The 26,940-nt window shown below is 41.2% G+C and overlaps 1 protein-coding gene across 1 annotated transcript; it reads left to right on the plus strand.

Moving 5' to 3' along the window:
- The first annotated feature begins 12,009 nt into the window (after nt 1–12,009).
- Nucleotides 12,010–14,561, plus strand: LOC307037150 (trace amine-associated receptor 13c-like). Its single transcript, XM_079677931.1, has one exon. The coding sequence runs from the start codon at nt 13,187–13,189 to the stop codon at nt 14,195–14,197; it is 1,011 nt and encodes a 336-aa protein (XP_079534057.1). The 5' UTR covers nt 12,010–13,186; the 3' UTR covers nt 14,198–14,561.
- The last annotated feature ends 12,379 nt before the right edge of the window (nt 14,562–26,940 follow it).

The following is a 26,940-nucleotide window of genomic DNA, read 5'->3' on the forward strand; positions in this document are numbered from 1 at the left end:
ATTTGTATTTTGAATATCTTTGTCTTTTTTTTTTTTTTTTCGTGATGACTTTTAATCTGGGGGGAACTAGTTTTGGCAGGGGGAGGGGAATGTTGGGTTCTCCTATGTTTGAGACCCCTGTTTGTGGGCGTGGTATTGTAATGGGGGATAGTCAGGGTATGCCAGGGTTCACTTTGGCCAGTAGGGATGTAGCCCCTTCTTTTAGCCCCTCTGTAGGCATTTTACATGAGCCTCGTTATGCAAGCACTGCTATTCCTAGCCCTGATGCCCTTACTACTGAGATTGCTAATCAGATGGGAGATGTACTTCAGCAGGTTAGTCAGAAAGTAGTACAGAACATTATGACTCAGCTAAGCCCATCTCTTAGTGCCCCTCTGATCAATACTGCCACCTCACCAGTAAATGTTGACATGTCGACTTCAAACGTGCTTGGTGCCTCTCACGTGCAGCTTGTATCCCACAGAAAGCTGAAAGATCCCCCATGCTTTAAAGGAGACATCTCTGATTTCACTTCGGTCAGAGAGTGGGAGGAACTCATGAGGGATTTCATTTGGAAAAACAACCTGAGACCTGAGGAACAGGCTGAGGAGATCCTTACCCATCTAAGAGGCAAAGCAAAAGACGTGGTCAGGTTTGGTACCAGAAACAGTGACATAGACATCACACGTGAACCTGAAGCTATCTATGGTCTACTAAGAAAGCACTTTGACTCTGCACCATGCTCACAGCTCCCTTTAGCAGACTTTTACACCACACTGCCTGGGAAAGGTGAGGATGCATTTGACTCCTGGCTCAGGCTGCACCATGCTGAGGACCTTGCCATTGAGCGTCTTAGAGAGCAGGGCAAGACGCTCGATAGTCCTGGCACAGAAGTAACTCGAATGTTCATAAGGAACTGTCCCTCCCCTGAGCTTTCTATGACATTTCGGTCCAAGACGATGGACAAATGGACTGCTCATGAAGTTCAGGACATCTTAGATGAGTATCACTCCGTGAAGACATCCAGGATGAGTAAGGTAACTGAAGAGAAGGTAAGGGTGAACACAGCACACTACCCCTATGCCACACATGCCACCTACCGGGGAGCAGGGTGCACCACAAGCACACGCCACAGACTCTGCTACCCTGGAACGCCTTAATGGCATGCTGGAGAAGGTGCTTCTGCAGAGGCCTGTTCAGTCGAGTCCAGCCAGACAGTCTGGCCCAAGACGTCCCAGGATTGAAGGGCTGCATGACACGTCTGCTCTGTTTGTCATGACGTTGCTCACTCTACTTTCAACCACTGGAGAAGGTGCTTCTGCAGAGGCAGAGACCAGGCAGAGACCATAGACTCTGTTTTCAGTGCCACTCACCAAACCATTCTAGGCTTACTTGTCCTGGTCGTGGCCGCCTGCGGCTCCCCCACAGTCGGAAACCGAATGGGTCCGCACTTCCAGTGTGAGAAAAAGTTTTTAGAGAGTACTTGTCCATGGACAAGTGAGTTTGGCAATTTACTTGTCCGAATACATTTTTCACTTGTCCAGAATGGACAAAAATTGGGGCCACTGGAATCTTCTTCTTCGCCATCGTATTTTACATTTTCACACATAGGGTTGGGTATCGTTTGGATTCGAACGATTCCGGTTCTGCTTTTCGATTCTGGTTATTTTCGGTTCTTTGAGAGGGTAAAAATAAGTCCCATGATAAAGTGGGAGAAAAATATATTTATGAAAACATTAAGTCAAATCTGTATTCCTATTTACAAATCACTTCATACTGTTTAATTTATTATGGTGATTGAATACAATTATATAAAAATAATCTCTGCATTGTTTAGTTAGTTCTAAGTGGTGCAGTTTGAGAATGTACAATTGGCCCAGTCTCCTCTGATGTTACACTGCAACCTGCCTGATACCTGTCTATGTAGAAAAGCGCTAGGCCTTAAATATAATGATAATAGGCTAATAATAATAGCTTATAATAATAAGTAATAATTAATTATTCGCTTTTCTACAACTCAAAGACGCTTGCACGCTTACACATGTCCTTATGCATGTGTATTACATGCTGCATCTGCCCAGCTGCTCACTGTTTGTAAAAGTAAATAAATAGTATTTTCATTTAAATAATGTAGTTTCTATACCCTGCTTCATAAACAACACTGACATCCCTGTGCTCCTCCGAGTCTGGGGGTCCGGGGATGTGAGGACAGCGCGAGGACACAGGGAGGCTGCTTCACTTCATAAAGGAAATGGCGGTCAATATTAACAACACATGAGCTAAAACGCTTAATAACCTTCATTACGTGTCAGATAAAGAACATAAGAAAGTTTGAAAAAGATGAGGCTGTTAAACGGGCAGCGGATCCGCTGTGTGTAGAAAGAGAGAGAGACGCTGAGCTGCACCATGCAGCGAACAGCTGATCCGGAGCATAGAGAGAGAGCTGTGGTCCGCGGGGCTCGGCCTCGCCTCCTATCCTCACAACTCTTATTAATCCCGGTACCGGACAATTGTTATTTGTTCCTACTCGGAACAGAGTTTTGCTTCCCAACCCTGCCACTGTGCTACACTTCCAGCGCTGCCCCGCCCAGCCCCCGTCTGTACAGAAAAAGGCGAGATGCATTTCCTTAGGAATCGACAAGCAGAACCGAAACTAACATTTCTAAACGAACAATGGCGGACACTGACAATTTGCGAATGAGTTCTGCCTTTTGTAAACTGAATTTATCAATAAATCAGGGCGAAAAACGTCACTTGTCCGCCGGACAAGTCAATTGAAATATCTACTTGTCCGATATTGTAAATAACACGTCCCGGACGGTGGGACGTGTACTTTTTCGCACACTGACTTCAGGGAGGACAGTGTGGATCATGATAGTGACCCTCCCAGCTGTGACAGTGATGACTTGGAGTCTTTGTATGAATCTCTTTGTTCCTTTGCACCGTCTGGAAAGACTGTCATTTTCTGAATGACGCAGAAACTTCAGAAATTCGACAGCTTGTTCTACACAAATGTTAGTGCTGCAAGTGGAGTTCCACTGAAAGCCATGATTGATAGTGGCTCTATGTCATGCCCTCTGAGCGAAGCTGCAGCTGCCTCTTGCAGCAATGCCCTGATTTGAAGAGAAGTCCTGCTGATGACATTGTTGTTGTTGGTGCTGGTGGTCACCATATCTACCCGACAGTAGTCTATGATTTGGAGGTGACAATCTATGGGTTCAAGTTGCTCATCCCAACATTAGTCATCCCTGGACAAACAGACGACATGATTGTTGGTAGTAATGCTATCAAGATTCTCATACATCTGATGAAAAAGTCTGACGATTATTGGAGACTTCTGGCTACACCAGTTGACATTGCAGATGATGATTGTTGCCAATTTTTGTCCCTGCTCTCCAACTCTGAGAAATGGCGTGGGGGACCCCTGCCTGACAAGATCGGCACAGTGAAGTTGAGGTAGAGTGTTACTCTTGAACCACTGTGTGAACACCTTGTCTGGGGAAAATAGCCCGCATCAGCACGTTTGTCAGTGGGGAGCACAGTGGTTGTTGAACCGACTAACTCAAGATCAAGGCCCAGAAATGTGTTGGTTGGCCGTGTAGTCATACCTCTGTGGGGTGACAGGTGGGTTCCACTCAAACTGATTAACCCAAGCAGTGAGCCAGTGACTCTGAGGAGAAACTGTAAGATTGCAGATGTCTTCCCATGTGTTGCAGTTGAAGAGCTGCCCCCAGCTGAAAATGTTTCAGTAAATAGCCATAGTGTCTCAAAGTGCTCTTCGACAACAAAGACCCCTGAACAAAGAAAGGACGCTCTAAACAAGCTGGGGCTACAAGATTTGTACTTGGAGAGTTGTGAGGTGTCTGAGCAGTGGAAAGATAGAGTTTTTCAGCTTCTTGAGAAGTATGGGTCCATCTTTTCCAGAAACAAGATGGATTGTGGGGAGGCTACAGACTTTGTCCGCAAAATACACCTTGTGGACGAGAGGCCGTTTCGCTTGCCTTACCGCCGGGTTCCACCAAGCCAGTGTGAGAAGCTGAGGACTACACTGAATGAGATGGAGGAAAAGGGCATAATCAGGAAATCTCACAGTGAGTATGCATCCCCATTGGTCTTGGTGTGGAAGAAGGATGGCAGGCTGCGCATTTGTACTGATTTCAGATGGATCAATGCAAAGACTGTAAAAGACGCACACCCATTGCCTCATCAAGCCGATGCTCTTGCTGCACTGGGAGGAAATGTCTTCTTCTCTACAATAGACTTGACTTCTGGGTTCTACAACGTGCCACTTCATGAGGAGCACAAAAACTACACAGCCTTTTCGTCACCCTTCGGCCTCCATGAGTACAATAGGATGCCTCAAGGCCTGTCCAACAGTCCCACAACCTTCATCCGGATGATGTTGTCAATATTCGGAGATGAAAACTTCAGCAGCTTACTCTGTTACCTTGACGACGTGATGGTTTTTGCCCCTAATGAACAGCTGGCTCTTGAACGTCTGGAAATGGTGTTCTCCCGTTTGAAATCACAACCTCAAGCTGGCCCCTAAGAAATGTCATCTCTTGAAGAGTTCAGTTAAGTTTCTGGGTCATATTGTTTGTCCAGATGGGGTGGGAACAGACCCTGACAAAATGAAGATCATTGCTGATGTGGGGCAAGCAGAGTTGATGGAGAGCGATGGTGTCATTCCTTCCTGGAAGAAGATCAGGTATTTCTTGAGCATGGTCTTCTATTATCAGCATTTCATTGCCGATTGCTCTGCGAAGGCCAAACCTCTGTTCAGACTCATTTCTGGCCGACAAGTTCAATCACATGCGAAGACAGGCAAGAAATTCAAGAAAAAGTCCTCTGCCCCAGCAGCTCTTACGTCTAATGACTGGACACCTGCGTGTCAGGAATCATTATAAACTCCGAAAAGTGAGCTCACTGATGGTGTCACGTTGGCTCACCCGAACTTCAATGAGCCTTTCATCCTCGCTGTTGATGCTTCTTTTGATGGTATTGGAGCCGTCTTGTCACAAGTGTCACCTGGTGAGACAGTTGCATGGCCTGTCGCCTTTGCAAGTAAGACGCTGACCCGGTCTCAAATGAACTATCCAGCAAACAGGCTGGAGTTTTTGGCACTGAAGTGGGCTGTGTGCGACAAATTCAGCCATTGCTTACAGTGGAGACATTTCACCGCTTGGACAGATAACAACCCCCTTTCGTACATTCTGACAAAACCACGTTTGGATGCCTGTGAACAAAGGTGGGTGGCCAAGCTTGCAGCGTACAACTTCGATCTTAAGTACGTTCCAGATGTTAAAAACATTGTTGCAGATGCCTTGACCCGTGAGCCTTTTGTCCAGTCATTTGTTGGTTACTGCTTGTTGAAAGAGCCATATGTTGAACTACTGGACGAAGTCAATGGAGTTGTCAAGGGCACAGTGCAGGATGTTTTTCGGCTGACAAACAACAGCCAGGTTGTCCAAGGCACCCGGTTAACGTCATCTGACCTTGGTGCTGGGCCTGTTCACCAGCCTGTGGGAAGTTCCATCAGCTCAGAAGAAGTGTCAGCTGCATTGAGGGCTCATGGTGATTGTGGCCTACCCAGTGCTAACTTATCACTGCCACAGTTGCCTGAGGAAGACTCTTCCACTCCTATTCCCCAGAGCCAGCTTTTGAATCGCCAGGAGCAAGACAAGACCATAAGCAGGGTCCTGTTCAATATGCATCAAAAGAGGAAAGCTACCAGACGCGAGGCAACATCTGAACCAGGCGGCGTCAGAAAACTCCTCAGACACTGGAGAAAGCTTAAAGTCCACAATGGAATTCTGTACAGAATGAAAACAACGACTGAACAAAAAGCTTTTCCAGCTCATTGTGCCGGATGATCTCAAGCCTCAGATTCTCCTTGGCATCCACGACAATGCTGGTCATCAGGGCCGTGCGAGAACACTGTCCCTTGCTAGGGAAAGGTTTTTTTGGACTGGCATGGAAAGAGACATAAATGACTATGTGCGACGATGTGAGAGATGTGTTGTTGGTAAAACACTTGAACCCAAAGCCCGGACGCCTCTGGAAAGCATTCAGACATCCGAACCTATGGAACTGGTGTGTATTGACTTTTGGACAGCTGAACTTGGTGACAAGTAGACAGTTGATGTATTGGTTGTCACTGACCATTTCTCAAAAATGGCACATGCTTTCCCCTGTCGGAGTCAGTCTGCAAAACATGTTGCTTGCCGGTTATGGAATGATTTATTCTGTGTATACGGCTTCCCCAAGAGAATCCATTCAGATCAGGGTGCCAACTTTGAGAGCAGACTGATTAAGGACCTTTTGGAGGTGGCGGGGGTGTAAAAGTCACACACCACACCTTACCGGGTTTTTACGCCCTATGATGTTGTGTCGGTGAGGGCTGGGATTAACGTGTACAGGATAAGAGATGCCCAATCTGGAAAAGAGAGAGTTGTGCATCGGAACCTGCTTATCCCGGTTGACTTTCTTTTCATAGACTCTTTTGTCAACTCAGATAATGGGGATGAGGAATGTGGAAGTAGTCAAGTCTCTGTGCATGTGGACAATGAAGATGGCTACGATCGCACTGTGGACTGGCTCATGAACTCACCTGACCCAGTCCCTACCAGTGATGCTGACTCACCTGACCCAGTCCCTGCCAGTGATGCTCACTCACCTGACTCAGTCCCTGCCATTGATGCTCACTCATCTGACTCAGACCCTGACAGTGTGACTCTACCAACCGACCCTGACAGTGTGACTCTACCACCTGACCCAGACCCTGTGAGTGCTGCTGACTTGACTGACCCAGACTCAGTTGGTGTTTCTCGTTTAACTTACACAGAAGTTGTTGATGAAACCAATGCTATTTGCACGCAACCTCATAGTGTTCATGCGAGCTGTGGTGGTTCAGTCACTACTAGATGTGGGAGGCATGTCAAACCTCCTAAAAAGTTGATATATGAGATGGCAGCACAGAAGGTTGAAGATACCTCCTCTGTTACAAGTTCAGTTTTTGCATTCTTCCATAGGATATTTGAGGTTTAAGCAGTCAGGATATTCTACCAGTTTTTTATGGGTTATATCCGAGTAGTATTTGTATGCGTTTGTAGATTTGTGAGTATGCTATGTGTTTTGCCTTAGATGAGATGCTTTGAAGGTGTAAATGGCATCTTCTGCTGGTCTGAGAAAAGTATTGGGCCTGGTACCTCCCTATCCTTTTTCACTTCTTATGGGAGGATTTTGTATCGACTGTAATTTGTGTCTTTGATTTGGTTTCATCTCGAACAGCCACCACAAATATATTTTTTTCTTTTTCTTACCCTCTTGTCTTGATGATGTTCAGTATTTGCCTGGAGTTTAACAGAATTTAAGGGGGGTGTATGTAACAGTGTAAATAATAAATGTTTGTTTTATTAAATCCTGTTAAACTGGGACTACAGCCATAGTTTTGTCATTTTATTTTATTTTGAAAAGCTGCAGCCGGAAGCTAGTTTTGCGCTGAATATGGTGCATTTTGGGAATCTATCAGTGTTAGAGGATTCTTAGCTTTGGGTGAGTTGTTGCTCTGTTCACTCAGTTGTAAATATAATAATAATAATTGTGATCTACGTGTACTATTCTGTGTATAATCTATCTGCATTTATTGGTTATATTTTATGTTTAGCTAAATGTCTTTAGATTCCATAGTGTATCACTTTTTAAAAGAATTGTACATAAACTGAGAGTGAGCCGTTTTTCAGCTAACTAGTTAGCCGCTAACGTCGTGGAGTACATGTGGCATTTACGTCACTGATGTGAAACTTTCCTTTGTAAAGCAACATCTCACTGTACTGTGGCTAAACTTTGGATCTGTGTGTCTATTCCATGGTTTGCAGGTATGTTTATTTTGAGCTGTTAAATGTTTTTATTGAATACTGTTTATCTAAGTAATTTCATTAATCTTTATTGTCACAATTAAAAACTAAATTGTTTTATGTTTGTAATAAATGTTATTGGGTTTCTTTATGTTTGTATTTAGAATCCTTTTTCTCTAAACAAATGATACCACTATACGATCACTGTAAGAGTGTTAGAGGATTCTTAGCTTTGGAGCAACATCTCACTGTACTGTGTCTAAACTGTGGATCTGTGTGTCTATTCCATGGTTTGCAGAATAAAAGCTGATTGATACATCAAACTGACTCTGGTGAAGTACAAGACAGCAACAGCAAAGCAGGACCCAAGTGTTACACAGAGACTAATTGAAATGTTTAAATATGCAATTTCCCCCCCGATATAACATCAACCTATGTTTTGTAAAAGTTTATTAAATTAATCTGTAAAATGTTATATATTGTGGATTTATTAAATTATGTATTTTCCTATGTTATTTATATGTGCGTTTGTTTTGAGGATATCATTCATTAGTACCTAAACATGGTATGGTATAACTGCTTTTTGTAATGAAATACACAATTGGTTTGGGAGCAAGAAATCTTTTAATCGTTGTTGCCAGGCTGTACGCAGCCTCATCGGTATGACTCCATGCTCTGTGACACAACGTATGTAATTTTGAGCAATGACCCCAGGGTCAGTATTTTTTGCTCCATACTTCAACCACAATACTTTTCTGGAGTAGCCATCAATACATCCACTGATGGCCAAACCATAGGGCTTTAGCTTATCATAGCCATCAACATGACCGACGTGGTTGGGTCCTTCAGAGCTGTATGTTCGTACAAATCTTCTATTACTGCAAAGTTGAACTCCAGAGGGATCAAGCTCTCTCATCAAGTTCATGACCTCATCCCTTTTTACAGTAAGGGAGTGCTTATGTCTGACACATCGAGCGGTAACCGTAATGCTGGCCAGGTCCATTTAGCTCCTCTTGAATGGCAGCACGAACATTAGCCAGAGGGGAGTAGTTTTTTTTCCTTGATAATGAAATACTTTTTAATTTACTCTTTAAAGTACGCAGACTCATTTTTACATTGTGGGTAGTTTCCAGAAAATCCAAAATTTCATCGTAGCCATCATGAAAGTATTTCCGAATGTGGTCCTCTTCTGTGGGGCTGTCAGATGCTGATTGTAAAAAAAAAAAACACAAGAAGAAAAAGAAGAAAACATCATGTCATGGCTCACTGTCTCAAAATCTGATTCTAAATGTATAATTTTCTCTATAAAGAGAGAACTAATACGCAATTATGAATGTATAACATCAGCTGTTTTGTGTATTTAATCATACATTGGTCTACAATCTAATGATGGCTTCTACATATTTCACATGAACAGACAATGAAAAAATGTGTCCTTCATGATGATAACTAGTGTATGCATCTGCCAATTAGTGTTCTAAACAGAGTAGTGTGTTGACTCCTTATTTCTTGCATTTGAAACAGATACAATACAAAAAAGTGAACTTACTGTTGTGTTCAACTTCTGCCAAAAACTACATTTTTGCCACAGAAGCCACAGAACACTTGAACTGTCCCCAGATGTTGGCCACAGAAAGGACAAAACATGGCAGCCTGAAAAGACATACATTGATGTAGTAAATCCATTTAATCAAGTCGATCAAAAACATAAACGCGTAGTCTAAATAGTGGTTAGCTAAATAAATAGAAAGATACATCATGTTTGTTTTAATCTGTGTTTTCTCTCTCTCTCTCTCTCCCTCTCTCTCTCTCTCGAATGTCTTCTCTATATTTGTTCTTGAGCATGTCTAATGCAAACCTCTCTCTCTCTCTCAATTCAATTCAATAGCTTTATTAGCATGACCGTAGTTACAGGCAATTGCTACAAACTGCTAAGAATTCAAATGTACTTTTTCAGCGGTACCCACTATGGCCCGTGTTATTTGCCTGCACTTGATTTGTCATCTCTTTTAATAATGTTCTTCCCTCACTTTATCTTTTCTTCACGTGAAGCTCTCCCCCCCGCGCCCCTTAGAGGCCTGGAGCACTTCCGGAATGTTTTTTTTTTGTATGTGTTTTGGGATTTGTATGTGCTTTGGACTTTGCATATCGTGCAGCGTTTTTTTGTTGCGTTTGTTTTCGGGGTTTGTGTGTTGTATTTAGTTTGCATAATTTCTGTTAATGCAGCGTTTTTCATTTGTATTTGTTTTCAGGGTTTGTTTGTTTTTCATTTCATTATTTGCACGTGTTTCCTGCTAATGTATGCGTTTTTGGCCGTTGTTCCGCGTTTGCAACTGCCGGCCACCGTATGTACTAGAGTAAAAGTAGAAGTACTCAGATCTTGTACTTGAGTAAACGTAGAAGCACTCAGGTCTTGTACTTGAGTAAAAGTAGAAGCACACAGATTTTGTACTTGAGTAAAAGTAGAAGTACTCAGGTCTTGTACTTGAGTAAAAGTAGAAGTACTCAGATCTTGTACTTGAGTAAAAGTAATAGTACCAGAGTGTAGGAATACTCTGTTACAGTAAATGTCCTGCATTCAAAATGTTCCTCAAGTAAAAGTAGAAAAGTATTATCATCAAAATATAGTTAAAGTAGCGACAGTAAAAGTAGTCATTGTGCAGATTGGTCCATTTCAGAATATAAGATATGATATATTTTATAATGATTGATCATGAAAGTGTTCTCAAATCTGGTAAAGGTGCAGCTAGTTTGAATGACTTTGTATACTGCAGGGTAGCTTGTGGATTTACTCCAGGTGGAACTAAAGTCTGATTTAACACTTGATTATATTTCACATCATTCATCCACATCTGTAAAGTAACTAAAGGTATTACATACATGTAGTGGAGTAGAAGTACACCATGTACCTCTGAACTGTAGTGGAGTAGAAGAACAAAGTAGCAAAACATTGAAATACTTAAATAAAGTACAAGTATCTCAAAATTGTGCCCAAGTATAGTACTTGTTGAGTTTATGAACTTAGTTACTTTACACCATGTGGCTATAAAGATAAAAAGACTAAGCCTTGCACAGAGGCATGAAAATACATTTTCAAAATGCTCAACAGTGCTGCCAAAATTATAAACTGACTGCTACACAATTAAAATAAATGCTTTTATATATTTCTATTAGATGTGACTCTTTGGCGTTTCTGTTATTATTAACACTGCTGCTTTAGTTGTTCTGACTGCTAAAATCCTCTGTCATTCCGTGGGGTGGGGGAGCCGGGGGCTCGGATCCTTGTCACCTTTTTCATACCTGATGAGTTTGCATCCCTGTATGTTAAAAAGCCTCAGTCACCTTAATTCATGTAATAAAAACATCTCAGGTCAGTAACACTCAAAGCTAAATGTGCAATACCATGTTCAGCTATGTTACTATTTATAATGTTATTGTTTTTACATCAGAAGATGTACATATTGAAATGATTTCTTAACTTACAGTAGGCTATTTTTTACAATGTGTGTTGGAAGGATTTATTAAATTACGATGAATATTGTCATTGTTGAAGGCTTTTAGAGAAGGATGAACTATAAGCCTGAATTACATAACATTTTATACCTAAAAACATAAAAGCCACAATAAATAAATCACAATTATTCTAGTTATTTTTACCTCCCGTATTGCTTTCAACCCACCAGCTTTTATGGTGTTGTTACGTCACTAACTGTAAGCTTGTCACATACAGTCTATGGTCACTCAGAGTAACCTACAGTTAATTTAGCTGCTGGAGAAGAAAGATAAGGGGGGGAGGGGGGGGGGGGGGAGAGAGCTGCCGTTTCATTCAGACTGTTTGTTTAAAAAACGGTAACAACGGACTATTTTTCTTAGCGGATGCATGTCAATTTAAATCAATACATACAACTCTTTTTTAAATCAATAACCCATTTTCTAAATCCATAAAAGCATTTCAATTAATATTGGGGGTCATGTCGTTACTTTGTTGAGAATGTGGCCATGTAATAAGCGTCGGGATCCTGATCTGCCGACGAGGCTCCATTAAAATATACATATTTTTGGGTGAATTACTGAGTTTAGGCATGTTAATAACGTTTTAATGAAGTTGAATACAGTATATTCATATGTGTCAGTGATTTCATGTCAATTCGGCGAACATAAACATAAATGATCGTGGTGAAGATGATGATTAAATTAGGATTAAAAATCGAGAGCCAGGCTGCATTTCCTCCCGTTCGTTTTTTTCGACTAAACAACATTATTTTGTTAAATAACAACATGGTGATGTTTTGTAAATGATTACATGTCTATTATTTAGCACAGAGTATGATATCCGTGACATATGGATCTTAACAAAGTTCCGCTGTACATCCATACTGTATCTGACTCTATTTCACATGAGCTCCAGTGTGGAACCCCACTGCACCCCCTGGTGGATCAATGATCCATTGCAGCTGGCTTCATTATAATTACATTTATCTATCACGGGGGCGGTCTCAAGTCAAGCTGGAGGTTTTCCCTTGAGCGAGGGCAGATCACGTACCAATCACGGCCCTCGCGTTTCAAACTGTCTGAAATGAAGCGCTACATCTGTATCTGGTTTCCCCTTCGCTGCCCTGAGTTTTGGTCGTTCAGTGATGATACTTATACCATTGGAATCTTTGGAATCTCAGCTTTGATATGATAGTTATGTGCTCAGTGCGTTAGCACTCTTTCGCTTAGTGCTATTTCAGAGGCTCGGCGTTAGACTTGTGTTTTGTTTCGGTAAAAATTGTTCATATTGTCAGTTAGCTGAGTCTCTTCCCGTTAAGTGGGTATGACACATTAATAGGTTGTTAAATGTTAAGAAGCCCTGAGACACAGTTTTGTGAAAAAAACGTGGGGGCTATGGGGCTTAACAGGTTTCTTGCACCCCAAACGAATTATTACGCATGTACTCATCAATTTTATAGCCCCATTTTGGTATTTATCTACTCTAACCTGACTTTGATCCCCCAATTACACTGCGTAAAAGTGTATATGTTGAAGACCATTTCAAATCTTCTGACCTCTGATGACCCCATCACTTTTCAACACAAGTACATGTCAACTGCAGTGTATGTCTTTACAAAATATTCTTTACTTGGTTTAAAAATGACATAACTGTTTGTTTGTCAGTCTTTCTAAAACACACAATATTGTGTGATTGGCTGTGTATCATACATTGATGAAACCCTCTCTGATTGGATGGACGTCATACTGGAAGGCGTTGTCGATGCAGTTGTTTTTTTGTATGGCTAAGACATCCATCAACCCCTAACACAGATCTGTGTGTCTCTGCTGAGGCTCTGCATCACATCCCTTGTTCCATCATGACGTTTGGCCTTTCTCAGGAGCAGTTCTGTTTTCCGGGCTCTAATGCCTCGTGTGTTACGGATCAGTTCAATGCGGGGACCAAAGTCACCCTTTACTTGTTGTTTGTTTCATGTATGCTGGTTACCATTTTAGGCAATTTTATTGTCATGGTATCAATAGCTCATTTCAAGCAGTTGCATAATCCCAGCAATGTGCTTGTTTTATCTCTTGCTCTTTCGGACCTTCTTGTGGGTGTCGCTGTGATGCCCTTCAGCACCATTCGGACCATTCATGGCTGCTGGTTTTACGGGGATGATTTCTGTATGCTTCACTCAAGTTCTGATATGTTTCTTGTATCTGTCTCTATATTCCACCTCGTTTGTATTGCGGTGGACAGGCAACAAGCAATATGTAATCCTCTGCATTACTCTAGGAATATCACCATGTCAGTGGCGTGGATTATGGTATGTGCAAGCTGGGCGTTGGCTGCCCTCTACTGTTATGGACAAAATTATTCAAAGGCTAACGTAGTAGGGTTAGAGGAGTATATGGAATCGATAAAGTGCCTCGGCAGTTGTAACATTCTCTTTAACCCCCTTTGGGGAATCCTGGACAGTGTAATTGCCTTTTTCTTTCCCTGCACTGTTATGGTTTGTCTGTACACCAAAATATTTATCGTGGCAAAAGAGCATGTCAGAAAGATTAGAGATATGGGCAATTATTCAAACGACAGAGGGTTGGTTAAACAGTCTGAGCATAAGGCTGCAAAGACTCTGTGTATTGTGCTTGGTGCCTTTATCTTTTGTTGGATGCCGTTTTTTACTAACACAATAATCGAGGCCTTCACTGGCTTTAACACACCTGCTGCTCTCTTCGAGGTTTATGGTTGGTTGGGTTACTTCAACTCAACCTTAAATCCAATAATCTATGCCTTCTTTTATCCTTGGTTTAAGAAGTGCTTTTATCTTATTGTCAATCTGAAAATACTTAACCCCCATTCTTCAACCATAAATGTGCTTACACATTAGTAGTGGTGAGTATTTTTATGGAAATTATTGCATTAAGAGCCGTTTTAAATGCATTTGTTACAGATAAAACAAAAGCTAGATGAAAGATGCATTGATGCTTATCCTTTTTTCTCTGCCGCTGATCTCTTATCTTTTATTATCTCCACTTTATTGTGATTATGATTGTAAAAATTACAATTAAGTCAAAATATTTAAATAATAAAACTATTCCTGCATTTAAGAAAGACCAACAGTTTATGATCCCGAACGAAGGTGCATTTACCAAATAAGGAACTTTATTGTCTTTATGGAAAGTTGAATAACTAAAGGTGTCACTATGAATAAATGCGAACAATTGTGTATGTTTTGTCATTGAAACTAGAGTAGATTAACAAGTCAGTAGGTTAATACTATAAAAAAAAAGATAAAATATTTAACAGTCATTATTGGTTATGGAATTGTAAGTGTTCCTGCTCATTGATCTTGTCATCCTTACGTGTGCACAATATCTGTAAATTGAATGCAAAATACATACAATTAAAAAAAGGTATAACAAGTTGTGAAAAATAAATGTTTGCAGATCCAAAAAATATCCTTAAGTATTGATTGAATTCATAGATTCAGAATGTAATGATTGACATCATAAATTCAGATTTTTAAAAGTCCCATACATTTTTCTTTTTTCACATCTTTGGCCGATATATATGCACTTTGGTTTTTGTCTGGTGTTTTTGCCTTTTGGAGATGTCTAATTTATTCTTCATCATGTATTTTATTATATCCTGAATCTGTCTTCTAGTGTTGATATATTTAAAGCTGTGCAAAGCCTGACTTTCTAACAATCAGTCGGTCAGGCAGTGAACATGTACATTAGACAATATCCCAAACAACCTCATCTTACTGTGGCACTAACCGAAGGCTGTATGTGTTACGTTACATTTTTAGTTTTCAGGGCCACCGTAAAAGTTTCACATAAAAAAAAGCATTGTATGGATATTAAAAATGATTATTTAAAGAGAGTCAGCTGAAGTGATACTCCACCCAAAACCCTTTATGAATACAAAACACTGGCTACAGCCAGACATGATACTGGCTGAACATTTTTCAGCTGTGGAGCAGGATGGATCCAAACTCATAGGAAACTCAGAACAGATACAAGGGTTGCAGTCGAATAGTCCAAAAAATCAGCTCCTAACGTCTAACCCTATCTTCTATTCCTTAACCTCTGTGTGAAACGTCACGGGGTTAAGGGATAGTGGATAGGAGAATTCAAAAGGACTTAGGAGAAGAGACTGTGGTACTTTAGAGAATCCGACTGCACTTTCACTATCCGAAGTGTTTGTGATGCGCCAGCGGACTGTCTGCTGCTGTGGGGAAACTATGGAAACTACAGTTTTCTATACAGCGGACTACAACATGGATGTATAATAAGAACGACGGACTACTGTAAACTCACCTAGAGACTCTGCACCGTGCTCTGATGCTGTTGTTTTATGCTTAATGAACGTGGACAACAGAGAAACATATTCTTCATGACCAAAGTTGGAATTTAAATACAAAAGGAAAGTGAAACTTATGCTCGTCACCCTCTCCCTCCGGTCCACATTAATACAAATGATCCCAATACGTATGATTGTATGAAAAGATCTTAAAATCTATACAAATGTATTTATTATAAACGTTAGTCCTTAACATCTATCACTGTGTATATCACCATTCAAACATCTTTTAAAAGTTGAACAAATCCCACACAGCTCAGTAAAGACTGTGAAATGTTGACTTTATTTGATAATTTCAGTAAAAACTAACGTTCATATTTCTCTTTTTGATTATAATACTGATGAACGTTCCAAACAAAGCACTTTGGCAAGTTTCCACATACGTTTAAAAAGCTTAATAAGCACCGTAACTTTCATGATATCATTTTCGAATGTTGTGTGACCGCTAGTGGTACGTGGAGGAATCTGACATATAACAAACTTTTTTTTTTTTAAATATAAATCTTTTTTTTTTTCTTTTTTTTTTGTACTTAAAGGAGACCTATCATGCTATATTTGAATAATATATTGTAGGGCCATATCTATATAAGGTATATTTATAAGTTTTCTTTTTCAAAATACCAAACAGATCATGCATTTTAGCCATGCCTCATTTCGCTCTATTTTTCTCTCCTCCACCCTGTCTTTGGCTGCAGCTGACCACGCCCCCCTGCAAAGGAGGGGGCCGAGTTACGAGCGTCATGTTACAATGCTGTTACCATGCTGTTACCATGCCACGGCAACCTCTCATTCCCCTGATTAGTGGAGAGTTGGCCATATAGGCGGAGCTCCTCGTCACTGACGTCAGACTATTTTCAAATCTGTAACAGTCTTTTTTATTTTTTATTTAACCTTTATTTAACCAGATAAAAAGCATTGAGATCAAATCTCAATGCGGGATCTGTATCAGATCCCGTTTTTAGAGATTTTGGGTATGGAGGAAAGAGAGAGGTTTGTGTTTTCTGACACTTGGTGAGTTCCCTGACACAACGGGGACACATATTCATGTATAAAAGACGTACAAAGGTGCATTTAGCATGATAGGTCCCCTTTAAAGGTGGGGTAGGTAATTTTGGAGAAACCAGCTTCAGTGCGCTAGAATTTTAAAATGCGCAACCGGAAAAAATCTGCCACTTCCTTACGGAGCCCCTCCTCCAACACACACGAATGCGCACATGACCAATGAGGGCACAAGATAAGTTTGTGCACAGATGGAAGGCTGACAGGCAGGTAGGCCATCCAGTTATTTTAGCCGGGCCGGCTCAGATGATTGGTCGTGCTTTTTACAGTACTACGGCTTCCACAGATGACATTTTTTATGTATTGTCAAAACACTTCAGATATTCATTGCTATCGGGATGTTAAGAGCATTCCATGGAATGTAACAAAAAGTGTATCTCGAGCCCGTTTCTCAAACTTACCTACCCCACATTTAACCTTTACACATAACACAGACATATAAAATACAGGAGACACAACTAAGTAAACAAAAAGACGAAAAGCAGTCACTACATTGTGCACATTTGGGGCATTAAGGTACACTACTTATTACTGCAACAGCAGCTGATGGTAAGGACCTCAGACAACTTCAATTTAAAACAGGCTATAGGGACAAGTGCCATCAGTTTGAAGCTTGATTGAATAACATTAATTACGAAATAAATCACACTATCAAAATACTACAACGAATGAAAATAAGCTTGAGATAATTGAAACTGTGGTTTAAATTAGTTCTAATAGGCTATTGTTATTTTTAGATTTAGAAACGAAAACATATTTTTTTTAATTTCTGGCGTTGCTAATGACGACCATACTACCCGTGAACGATTAGCGAACGTTGCAAGCAAGCTAAAGAAAGAAGAAAGCTGAATGATGTTAAAAACGTGGCTCAAAACGGGAGGTATTCTGAAGAGAGGTACAGAGGAGAATATTACCAGCGAAAGTGAACAAGTGAATGAGGAGGAGGACAGTCATCGGCCGAGTACAAGTGTAGGCTCCGCCAGCAACACAAAAGTGATATGCACAGTCGCTGTGATGAAGTAAAGAAGTGACTCAGGAAGAAGGCATTTGCTCAAAGGATGGAGAGAGGTCAAAAGCTGAAAAAGCACACACTTGTCCTTAATTGTTATCTTTTTTCTTATGTTTTTTCTTTTCTTTTTTACTTTGCCACCACAGAAATGGCAATAGCAAACATCAGCAGACTGAAGATGAGCTATTAGCCCTTAGGCTCATCTGCTCCTGGAGGCTTCATTATTATTGGAACTGAATTCCCAATAGGACATTTTCTGTTTCGATGTGGGGTGTTGCAGGAAGCCTGCATTCACACTTTGGTATAGGTCCAGGAAATGACATGTGTGTACAGTTGACATTTGTTGTGTGAGAATAAGTTATTATTGTGTTCTTTATATTCTCACTTGTGGTGTGTGAGTGAGTGAGTGAGTGAGAGAGAGAGAGAGAGAGCACAATAAATAATGGTATTATGAATACATTTGCCTCCGAGTCCTGCATGAACTGTGCATAGACTGTATTTTAACATTGGTCATATGGTGGTACTTGGAGAGCCAACTATTTTCTCAGGTGGTACTTGGTGGAAAAAGGTTGAGAACCACTGCTCTAGAGAATTCAAACGACACTTATCATGGCTGCCACTGAGGTACTTACGGGTCATTTCACTCCGTAAGGAAGGTTCCTAAGCTAAATGGACTATTCGACTGCAACCAAGGTTTGGTCAAGACAACTAATCAGGGGATACATTGCAGGTGTACCAAAGGTCACGTGATTGCAGGGCTAATGGTGAACAAGTGGAACTAATATGGCAGACAGGAAAACACCCAAAGACAGGAAGTAAAAACAGACAAGACACAGGGGAATACAAAATGTTTCAAAATAAAATAGGTGTAGCGTCCCCAGCTGAATAATTGTCTAACTCTCAAACTGATGGTATCCTTTTATTGTACACACTTGCTTGTATACATTAATTGTCAAGTACCAACGTAAGAGCTAAGAAAAGAAAGAAAACACCATTAGCCACCATCTCACAGATAAACATCTCCATTCCTTATATAGCAGTTTTGCTAATACAAAAGCGTGAACTCAAAACTCTGCAAAACTACGAAATAACACCACATAATATCAATACATTTATTAATTAAAGTAATAACAAACCTTGTGCCCCTATCAGCCAGGTGCTAAAAAACCTAACGTAACTAATTATCTGAATTTAATTTCTCCGTCATTCATCCGTCATTACACGTGTTTACAATCCTTCGTTCTCTATTCACTTCTGGCAAAAGTCCCTTCAAAATAAAAGTCCGGATCTTATAACTATCAAAATAAAAGTACAAAACTTTACCACAGGAAAGCATCGGCACACAAATATAACCACCTCTACAAAAGGTTAAACATATTAAAGGTCATTTACACTCCCACCAAATTATGAGTGAATTTGTTAACTTTATAGATAAAGCACGAATAATTTCTCAACTCGATTTGACCTTTAACCTTAACTCTTATTCCATTAGAATGTCAATGAATAAGTGCTCATACTGTAAAGGATATGGTTGTGCCGTGAAGAGGGTGGTCAAACAGTCTCCAAGAGCAGGATCAGCTTCTGCACTGGACGTTCCAGAATGGACGGCTTTCCAGAACACTGTCCCATCTTTCCCGTCTTCTGGTCTCCAATACGAATCTTGACTCTTCTCACTAGCCCATCTTTATCTGTCACTGTCTCTATAACTTTTGCCAACTTCCACTCATTCCTGGGCAGATCTGTCTTCTCCATGACGATGTCACCGACTTTGAGGTTTCTCTTTGGAGTATGCCAGCGTTGTCTGGTGGCAATGCTGAAGAGGTATTCTTTTCTCCAACGGCTCCAGAACTGCTCTGCAAGGTACTGAACATGACGCCACCTTTTGCGAGCATACATATCTTCCCTTATAAATCTACCAGGAGGTGGTAAGGCTGTGATTGGTTTCATGGTGAGCAGGGGATTGGGCGTAAGCGGCTCTTGACTATTTGGATCACTCAAATTGTCAACTGTCAGTGGCCGACTGGTCACAATAGCCATAGCCTCATAGAAGAATGTCCGCAGAGAGGCATCATCCAGCCTGCCTGATGAGAGAGAAAGAGTGGAACGAAGAACATTTCTCACTGTTCTGATTTGACGTTCCCATACACCTCCTGCATGGCTTGCATGCGGAGTGTTCATGACGAAATCACACTGCTTCTCAGTTAAGAATGTGTTAAGACGGCTAACATCCAGTTGCTGAAGAGCTTGAGTTAGCTCATTTTTGGCTCCCATAAAGTTAGTTCCTTGGTCAGATCTTATCTGACGCACTGCTCCTCTTATGGAAATAAAGCAACGCAGGCCATTAATGAAGCTATCTGTTGAAAGGTCGTCCAACATTTCAATGTGAATGGCTCGACAGCAGAGACATGTGAAGAGTAGGCCGTATCTCTTCTGTACCTTGCACGCTTGCTTGGTGAGAAATGGACCGAAACAGTCCATGCCACAATAAGTGAATGGTGGTGATGGATCCACACGCTCGGACGGCAGATCTGCCATACGTTTTTCTTCTGTGAACCTCCTGAGTTTTCTGCATGTAACACACTGATGCAGGTAGGTTGCCACAGCCCTGTTGATTCCTTGAATCCAGTATCCATGTGATCTTATCTCATTAATAGTCATGCCTTTACCTTGATGTTGTACCTTCTTATGATAATGAGCTATTATTGTCCTGGTAATGGGATGGTCCTTTGGGATTATCCCTGGATGTTTCAGTGAGCCAAGGAGAGATGCATTTTTCAGTCTTCCTCCCACCTTGAGCAGTCCGTCTTGATCCAGAAAGGTATCCAACTTGTACAGTTTACTCTGTTGAGGAAGCTGAGTTTTCTTACTGAGCAACTTTATCTCTTCTGGATATATTTGTCTCTGTAAATCCTTTATGATGATATGCTGTGCATCCTCTCGTTCTTGTACTGTGCTGTGATTCGTTGACTTATCTCTTCTAGCACAACGGATGAGACGAGCGACAGCTTGAGTTGCCTTTGACCATGAAGAAAACTTTGACAATCTGTCTGAAAGACTTACTTGTTCCACTGTTTGTGTGTTTAGTGTCTGAATCTCTTTGATTTCAGGATCTCCAATCTGCATTTCTGTGATGACATCTACAGCTTGTGGTATGTCCTTCTTAAAAAGAAACTGAGGTCCTGTGAGCCAGCTGGACGTGATAATCTCATTTGCCCTTGAACCTCTAGATGCAAGGTCAGCAGGGTTATCGTTAGTAGAGACGTATCTCCACTGCTGAGGAGTTGTAATCAGATGTATTTTCTGTATCCGGTTTGAGACAAACGTGTGGAAACGACGTGCTTCGTTGTTGATGTACCCCAAAACAACCTTGGAATCAGTCCAGAAATATTAATCAATATCTGCCGAACCAAGTTCCTCCTTCAAGGTGTTGCTTGCTGCGACTGACACAACAGCAGCTGCCAACTCTAGCCTGGGGATGGTTGTCACCTTAATTGGAGCGACTCTGGATTTTCCCATAACCAGAGCACAATGCACAACTCCATCTTCATTTATTTGTCTCAAATATGAGCATTGACCATAACCATGTGTGCTCGCATCTGAGAAGTGGTGAAGCTCCTTTTTCACAGCTTGTTCGAATTCAGCGGGCACACAGCAGCATGGTATGATGATTTTCTCCAAGTTTGCAAGATCATTCTTCCACTGTTCCCACACTGGTTGCAGTTCACAGGGAAGAGGGTCATCCCAGCTGGTGCCATGCCTACACATTTCCTGCAGCACCTTTTTCCCCATGAGCAGGAAAGGGGCAACAAACCCCAGCGGGTCATAGAGGGAGGCAACTGTTGATAGTATGCCTCATTTTGTTGCTGGCTGTTCCTTTAGGCAGACACGATACCTGAAAGTGTCAGTTTCAATATGCCAAAGGATTCCTAAGGCTCTCTCCATAGTTGAGTCATTAAAGGCCAGATCAAGAGAAGTTGTTTCAGCTGCACGTTCAGATGGTGGTATGCTTTCCAGCACTGATTTGTCATTACACACAAACTTGTGCAGTCTCAGACCACCCATAGCACAGAGTTTTTGAGCTTCCTTTGCAAGCTGAATGGCGTCGTTTGCACATGGTACACTAGTAACACCGTCGTCAACATAAAGGTTTTTCATGACGAATTGTGAGCCAAGTGGGAACAGGCTCTCATTGTCCGTGGCAAGTTGTTTTAGTCCATAGTTGGCGCATCCTGGTGAAGATGTAGCACCAAAAAGATTAACCTTCATGCGAAATTCTTGTGGTTCTGCACAAAAATCGCCATCTTTCCACCAAAGGAAACGCAGATAGTCTCTGTCACCTTCATATACATGGAACTGATGAAACATCTTTTCAATGTCAAACATGAGTGCAACACGGAGCTGCCTAAATCTGATGAGAACACCGGACAGATTATTCAGCATGTCTGGGCCTGACAGGAGATGATCGTTCAGGCTAGTTCCCTTGTACTTAGCGGAGCAGACAAACACCACACGGAACTTATCAGGTTTCTTGGAGTGATATACCCCGTGGTGTGGAATGTACCACTTCTCTCCTTCCTTATCTTCGCTGTGAACTTCTTCTGCATCGCCCTTATCAAGGACTTCTTTCATGAACTTCACATAACGTTCCTTGTACTTATCATCTTTCAGCAGCTTCCTTTTAAGGTGACTGAGCCGGATTAAGGCTAGTTGCTTATTGTCAGGTAGATAAGGTCTCTCTTTAAAAGGGAGTGGCATCTCATAGTGTCCATGAGTGTTCCTCTGAATTCCTTGCTTTAACATTTGCAGGAAGAGGATGTCATCCTGAGACACAGTCTTTCCATCTTTATTGGCATCCTGAAAGTCAGATTCCAATACCCTTAATGCATCTGCTGGAGTCACTGAAGGGAGCTCCTTGACAGCAACTCTGTAGCACATATTTTTGAAGCTTGGTGACTCATTCTGTGATGATGTGTAACCCACAATACTCCATCCTAGATCCGTGCGAACTGCATAGGGTTCACTATCTCCTCCCAGGATTACTTGCCGTGGTGCCAGTGCTCTTGAGCAATTATAGCCTATCAAAAGGCCAACTTCAAAATCTAGCTGTGGTGGGATTTCATCTGCTATTATGCGGAGATGATTCCAGTGCCTTGCTGTTTCACAGGTAGGAATGTGTTTTCGATTCACTGGTATGCAATCCTTAGTATAGGTTGGAGGGAGATCGATGATGATTGTGGAGTTAAAACCTCTCACTCTGAGACCTTGGACCCTTTCACTGTGCACCAATGCATCCTTTCCAATCATCGTTGTGAGCTTCAGCCTCACAGGATGTGTCTCTGTTTGCAAGCTGTTGCTTACTTCCTTTTCAATGAAGACCGTATCACTTTGAGTGCCGAGCAACGCATACACAAGCCTTTCCATACCTGGATTGCTGACAGAAGAAACCCACACTGGCACAATCATTGAAGTATTCTCAGATGGCTCCTCAGTATTCACATTAAGTGTCAGTGTGGTTGCTGCTTCATCTGTGCTGCTCTGACTCAGGACTGATGATGTTTTTGCTGTAGTGTAGCTATCATCATGGAGAGACTATTGCGATAAGCATGTTGTAACTTTCGGTTGTTGTTGTCATCTCCGGGTATCCCGTGTGCCTGTTCTGTTGCTGATAGCTTATTATCTTAAACTTAATCGATCGTTTTAAAACTCTTGATCACGGCAACTGCCTGACGTTGTAATCACACGTTACTACAGCTTAAGCACTCACAACTCTCCTTCTCTTAGCGACTGTATCTCCACAGTTGCCTATACTCTTTTCGGGTTTGCTAACGGTAGCTACTTTAGCTTGATAGCTAGCCATGGCTCTTTCCCCACCCTCGGGTGCTATTTCCTGCTCTAACTGTCTCATGTTTGGTTACTTCCCTACCTCCTTTACTGGTACCGATACATGTGTTAAATGTAGTATAGTTGTTAGGTTGGAGGCGGGAATCATAGCCATATAAGCCCGGCTCCGCATCTTAGAAAGTAACTCAGCTACAGTAAAGCCCATGTTAGCCGGTGCGGACCGGCAAAAGGTAGCTCCTCTTAGCCGTCCCCCGGCAACTCCCGAGCAGCAGGGAGATTGGGTGACTGTTCAGAAGGGGCATAACGCGAAACCCGCAGGTCCCCACCAACCCGTTCACGTATCTAACAGATATTCCCCACTCAGCGAGACACCCGCTGAGAAGACAACTCTGGTTATTGGTAGCTCTATTATGAGACACGTGAATTTAGAGACCGAAGCCTCCACAGTCACATGCATTCCGGGGGCCAGAGCGGGCGACGTTGAGGCGCATCTTAAACTGCTGGCTAAAAATAAACGTAAATACAGTAGGATTGTTATTCACGTCAGTGGTAATGATGTTCGTTTACGCCAATCAGAATGCACCAAACTTAATGTGGCGTCGGTGTGTAGTTATGCTAAAACAATGTCGGACACCGTAATCTTCTCTGGTCCCCTCCCCAATCTGATCAATGATGACATGTATAGCCGCATGTCATCACTTCAGCGCTGGTTGTCTTGGTGGTGCCCAGCAAACAATGTGGGCTTTGTAAATAATTGGACAGCCTTCTGGGGAAAACCTGGTCTGATTAAGAGAGACGGCATTCATCCTATTTTGGAAGGTGCCAATCTCATTTCGGCAAACATTTCAGGGCTTTGTGGACTTAATCCATGACAAACTGGAGTTGAGACCAGGAGGCGGAGTTGCAGTCTTACACGCTTCTCTGCGCTCTCTCCTAGGCAGTCATCCATAGGAATCCCGAACCCAATAAAATACCCAATATTAACGGTGTGTGTATCTGCCCAAGGACAATTTAAGGTAAAACCTAATAGAGGTGTCATACATAATAACCTAATAAAAGTAAATGTAACAACTACTACAGTGCAACAAAACAGGAAGATTAAATGTGGTCTCTTAAACATAAGATCTCTAGCATCTAAAGCAATATTGGTAAATGATTTAATATCAGATTATAATATTGATATATGCTGTCTGACTGAAACTTGGTTGAGACATGAAGAATATGTCAGCATAAATGAGGCCACTTCACCCAGCCATATCAATACTCATATTGCCCCAGGCACGGGCCGAGGAGGTGGAGTTACAGCAATCTTTGACTCAAGTTTACTTATCAATACTAAACAAAAATTCAATTATACCTCCTTTGAAAGCCTCGTTTTTAGTCTTACGCATCCGACCTGGAAAACTTTGCAGCCAATCTTATTTGTTACAGTGTACCGTGCACCAGGTCCTTATTCAGAATTCTTATCAGAATTCTCTGAGTTTTTATCAGCTTTGGTACTTAAAACAGTTAAAGTAATTATCGTAGGTGACTTTAATATTCATGTTGACGATGATAAAAATAGCCTTACTGTTGCATTTAACTCTATATTAGATTATGTTGGTTTCTGTCAGAGTGTAAATAAACCAACCCACTGCTATAATCACACTCTCGACCTTGTTCTGACTTGTGGTATTGAAATGGAGCAACTATTAGTCGAACCGCATAATCCTGCTTTATCCGACCATTTTTTTGTAACTTTTTAAGTACTGTTACTAGACTACAAAGCATTAGTCAAAAGCTCCTGCAGCAGAAACCTATCTGTTAGTGCTATAGCCAAATTTAAGGAACAGATTCCACCAATACTTAACTCGATAGAATGTCTACATGTAAGGGAGGAAACTTATACAAAATGTACACCACCCCAAATTGATCATGTTGTTGATAGTGCTCCAGATGCACTGCGAATAAAATTAGACTCTGTCGCTCCTTTGAAAAAGAAGAAAATAAAACAACATAGATTAGCTCCATGGCATAATGCCGAAACCCGCAAAATAAAGGAAAAATCGAGACAACTTGAAAGGATATGGCGTTCCACTAAACTTGAAGAATCTCGTCTAATTTGGCATATTACTCTCAATGAATATAAGAAAGCACTGCGTAAAGCGAGAGCAGCCTACTACTCTTCATTAATAGATGAGAATAAGAATAATGCAAGATTTCTTTTCAGCACTGTAGCCAGGCTGACAGAGAGCCACAGCTCTACTGAGCCTTTTATTCCCATAGCACTCAGTAGTAATGATTTTATGTGCTTTTTTAACCATAAAATTGTCACTCTTAGAAACAAAATTAATGACCTCTTGCCTTTGACCAGTATAGTATTATCAACAGCTCCCGGAAACGTAAGTTCTAATATTACACTAGATAGTAAACTAGAATGCTTTTCAGCCATAAACCTTGAACAATTAAATTCAATGATTCTCTCTTCTAAACCATCAACGTGTATCTTAGACCCGATTCCAACTAAGCTGTTAAAATAAGTTTTTCCATTAATTAGCACTTCTTTATTAAATATTATGAATATGTCTTTATTATCAGGCTATGTTCCACAATCATTCAAAGTAGCAGTGATAAAACCGCTTCTTAAAAAGCACAACCTCGATCCAGAGGTTTTAGCCAACTATAGACCTATTTCTAATCTTCCGTTCCTCTCAAGAATTCTTGAGAAAGCAGTTGCAAAACAGCTGTGTGATTACTTAAAAAACTATGATTTATTTGAAGATTTTCAGTCTGGCTTTAGAACACATCATAGCACAGAGACAGCTCTGGTTAAAGTCACAAATGACATTCTAATAGCCTCAGACAAGGGACTTGTCTCTATTCTTTTTTTGCTCGATCTCAGTGCTGCATTTGATACAATCGACCATGATATCCTATTGCAAAGACTAGAGCACTTAGTTGGCATACAGGGAACTGCTTTAGGTCCTATCTATCTGAACGCTCTCAGTTTGTACGTGTCAACGATGACTCTTCCACGCAAACCAAAGTTAGCCATGGAGTGCCACAGGGCTCAGTGATCGGACCTATTTTTTCACATTATATATGCTTCCGTTATGCAATATTATAAGGAATCATTCTGTAAACTTTCATCGTTATGCGGATGATACTCAACTTTATTTATCAATCAAGCCTGATGAAATTAATCATCTAAATAAAATTCAAGACTGCCTCAAGGACTTAAAAACGTGGATGACCTTACATTTTTTGATGTTAAACACGACCAAGTTATTGTACTTGGCCCAAAGAATCTACGAAACAAATTATCTAAAGATATACTAACTATGGATGGCATTAATTTGGCCTCCAGTGAGACTGTA

Source organism: Notothenia rossii, assembly GCF_949606895.1.
Source record: "Notothenia rossii genome assembly, chromosome: 4".
Taxonomy (NCBI): Eukaryota; Metazoa; Chordata; class Actinopteri; order Perciformes; family Nototheniidae; genus Notothenia; species Notothenia rossii.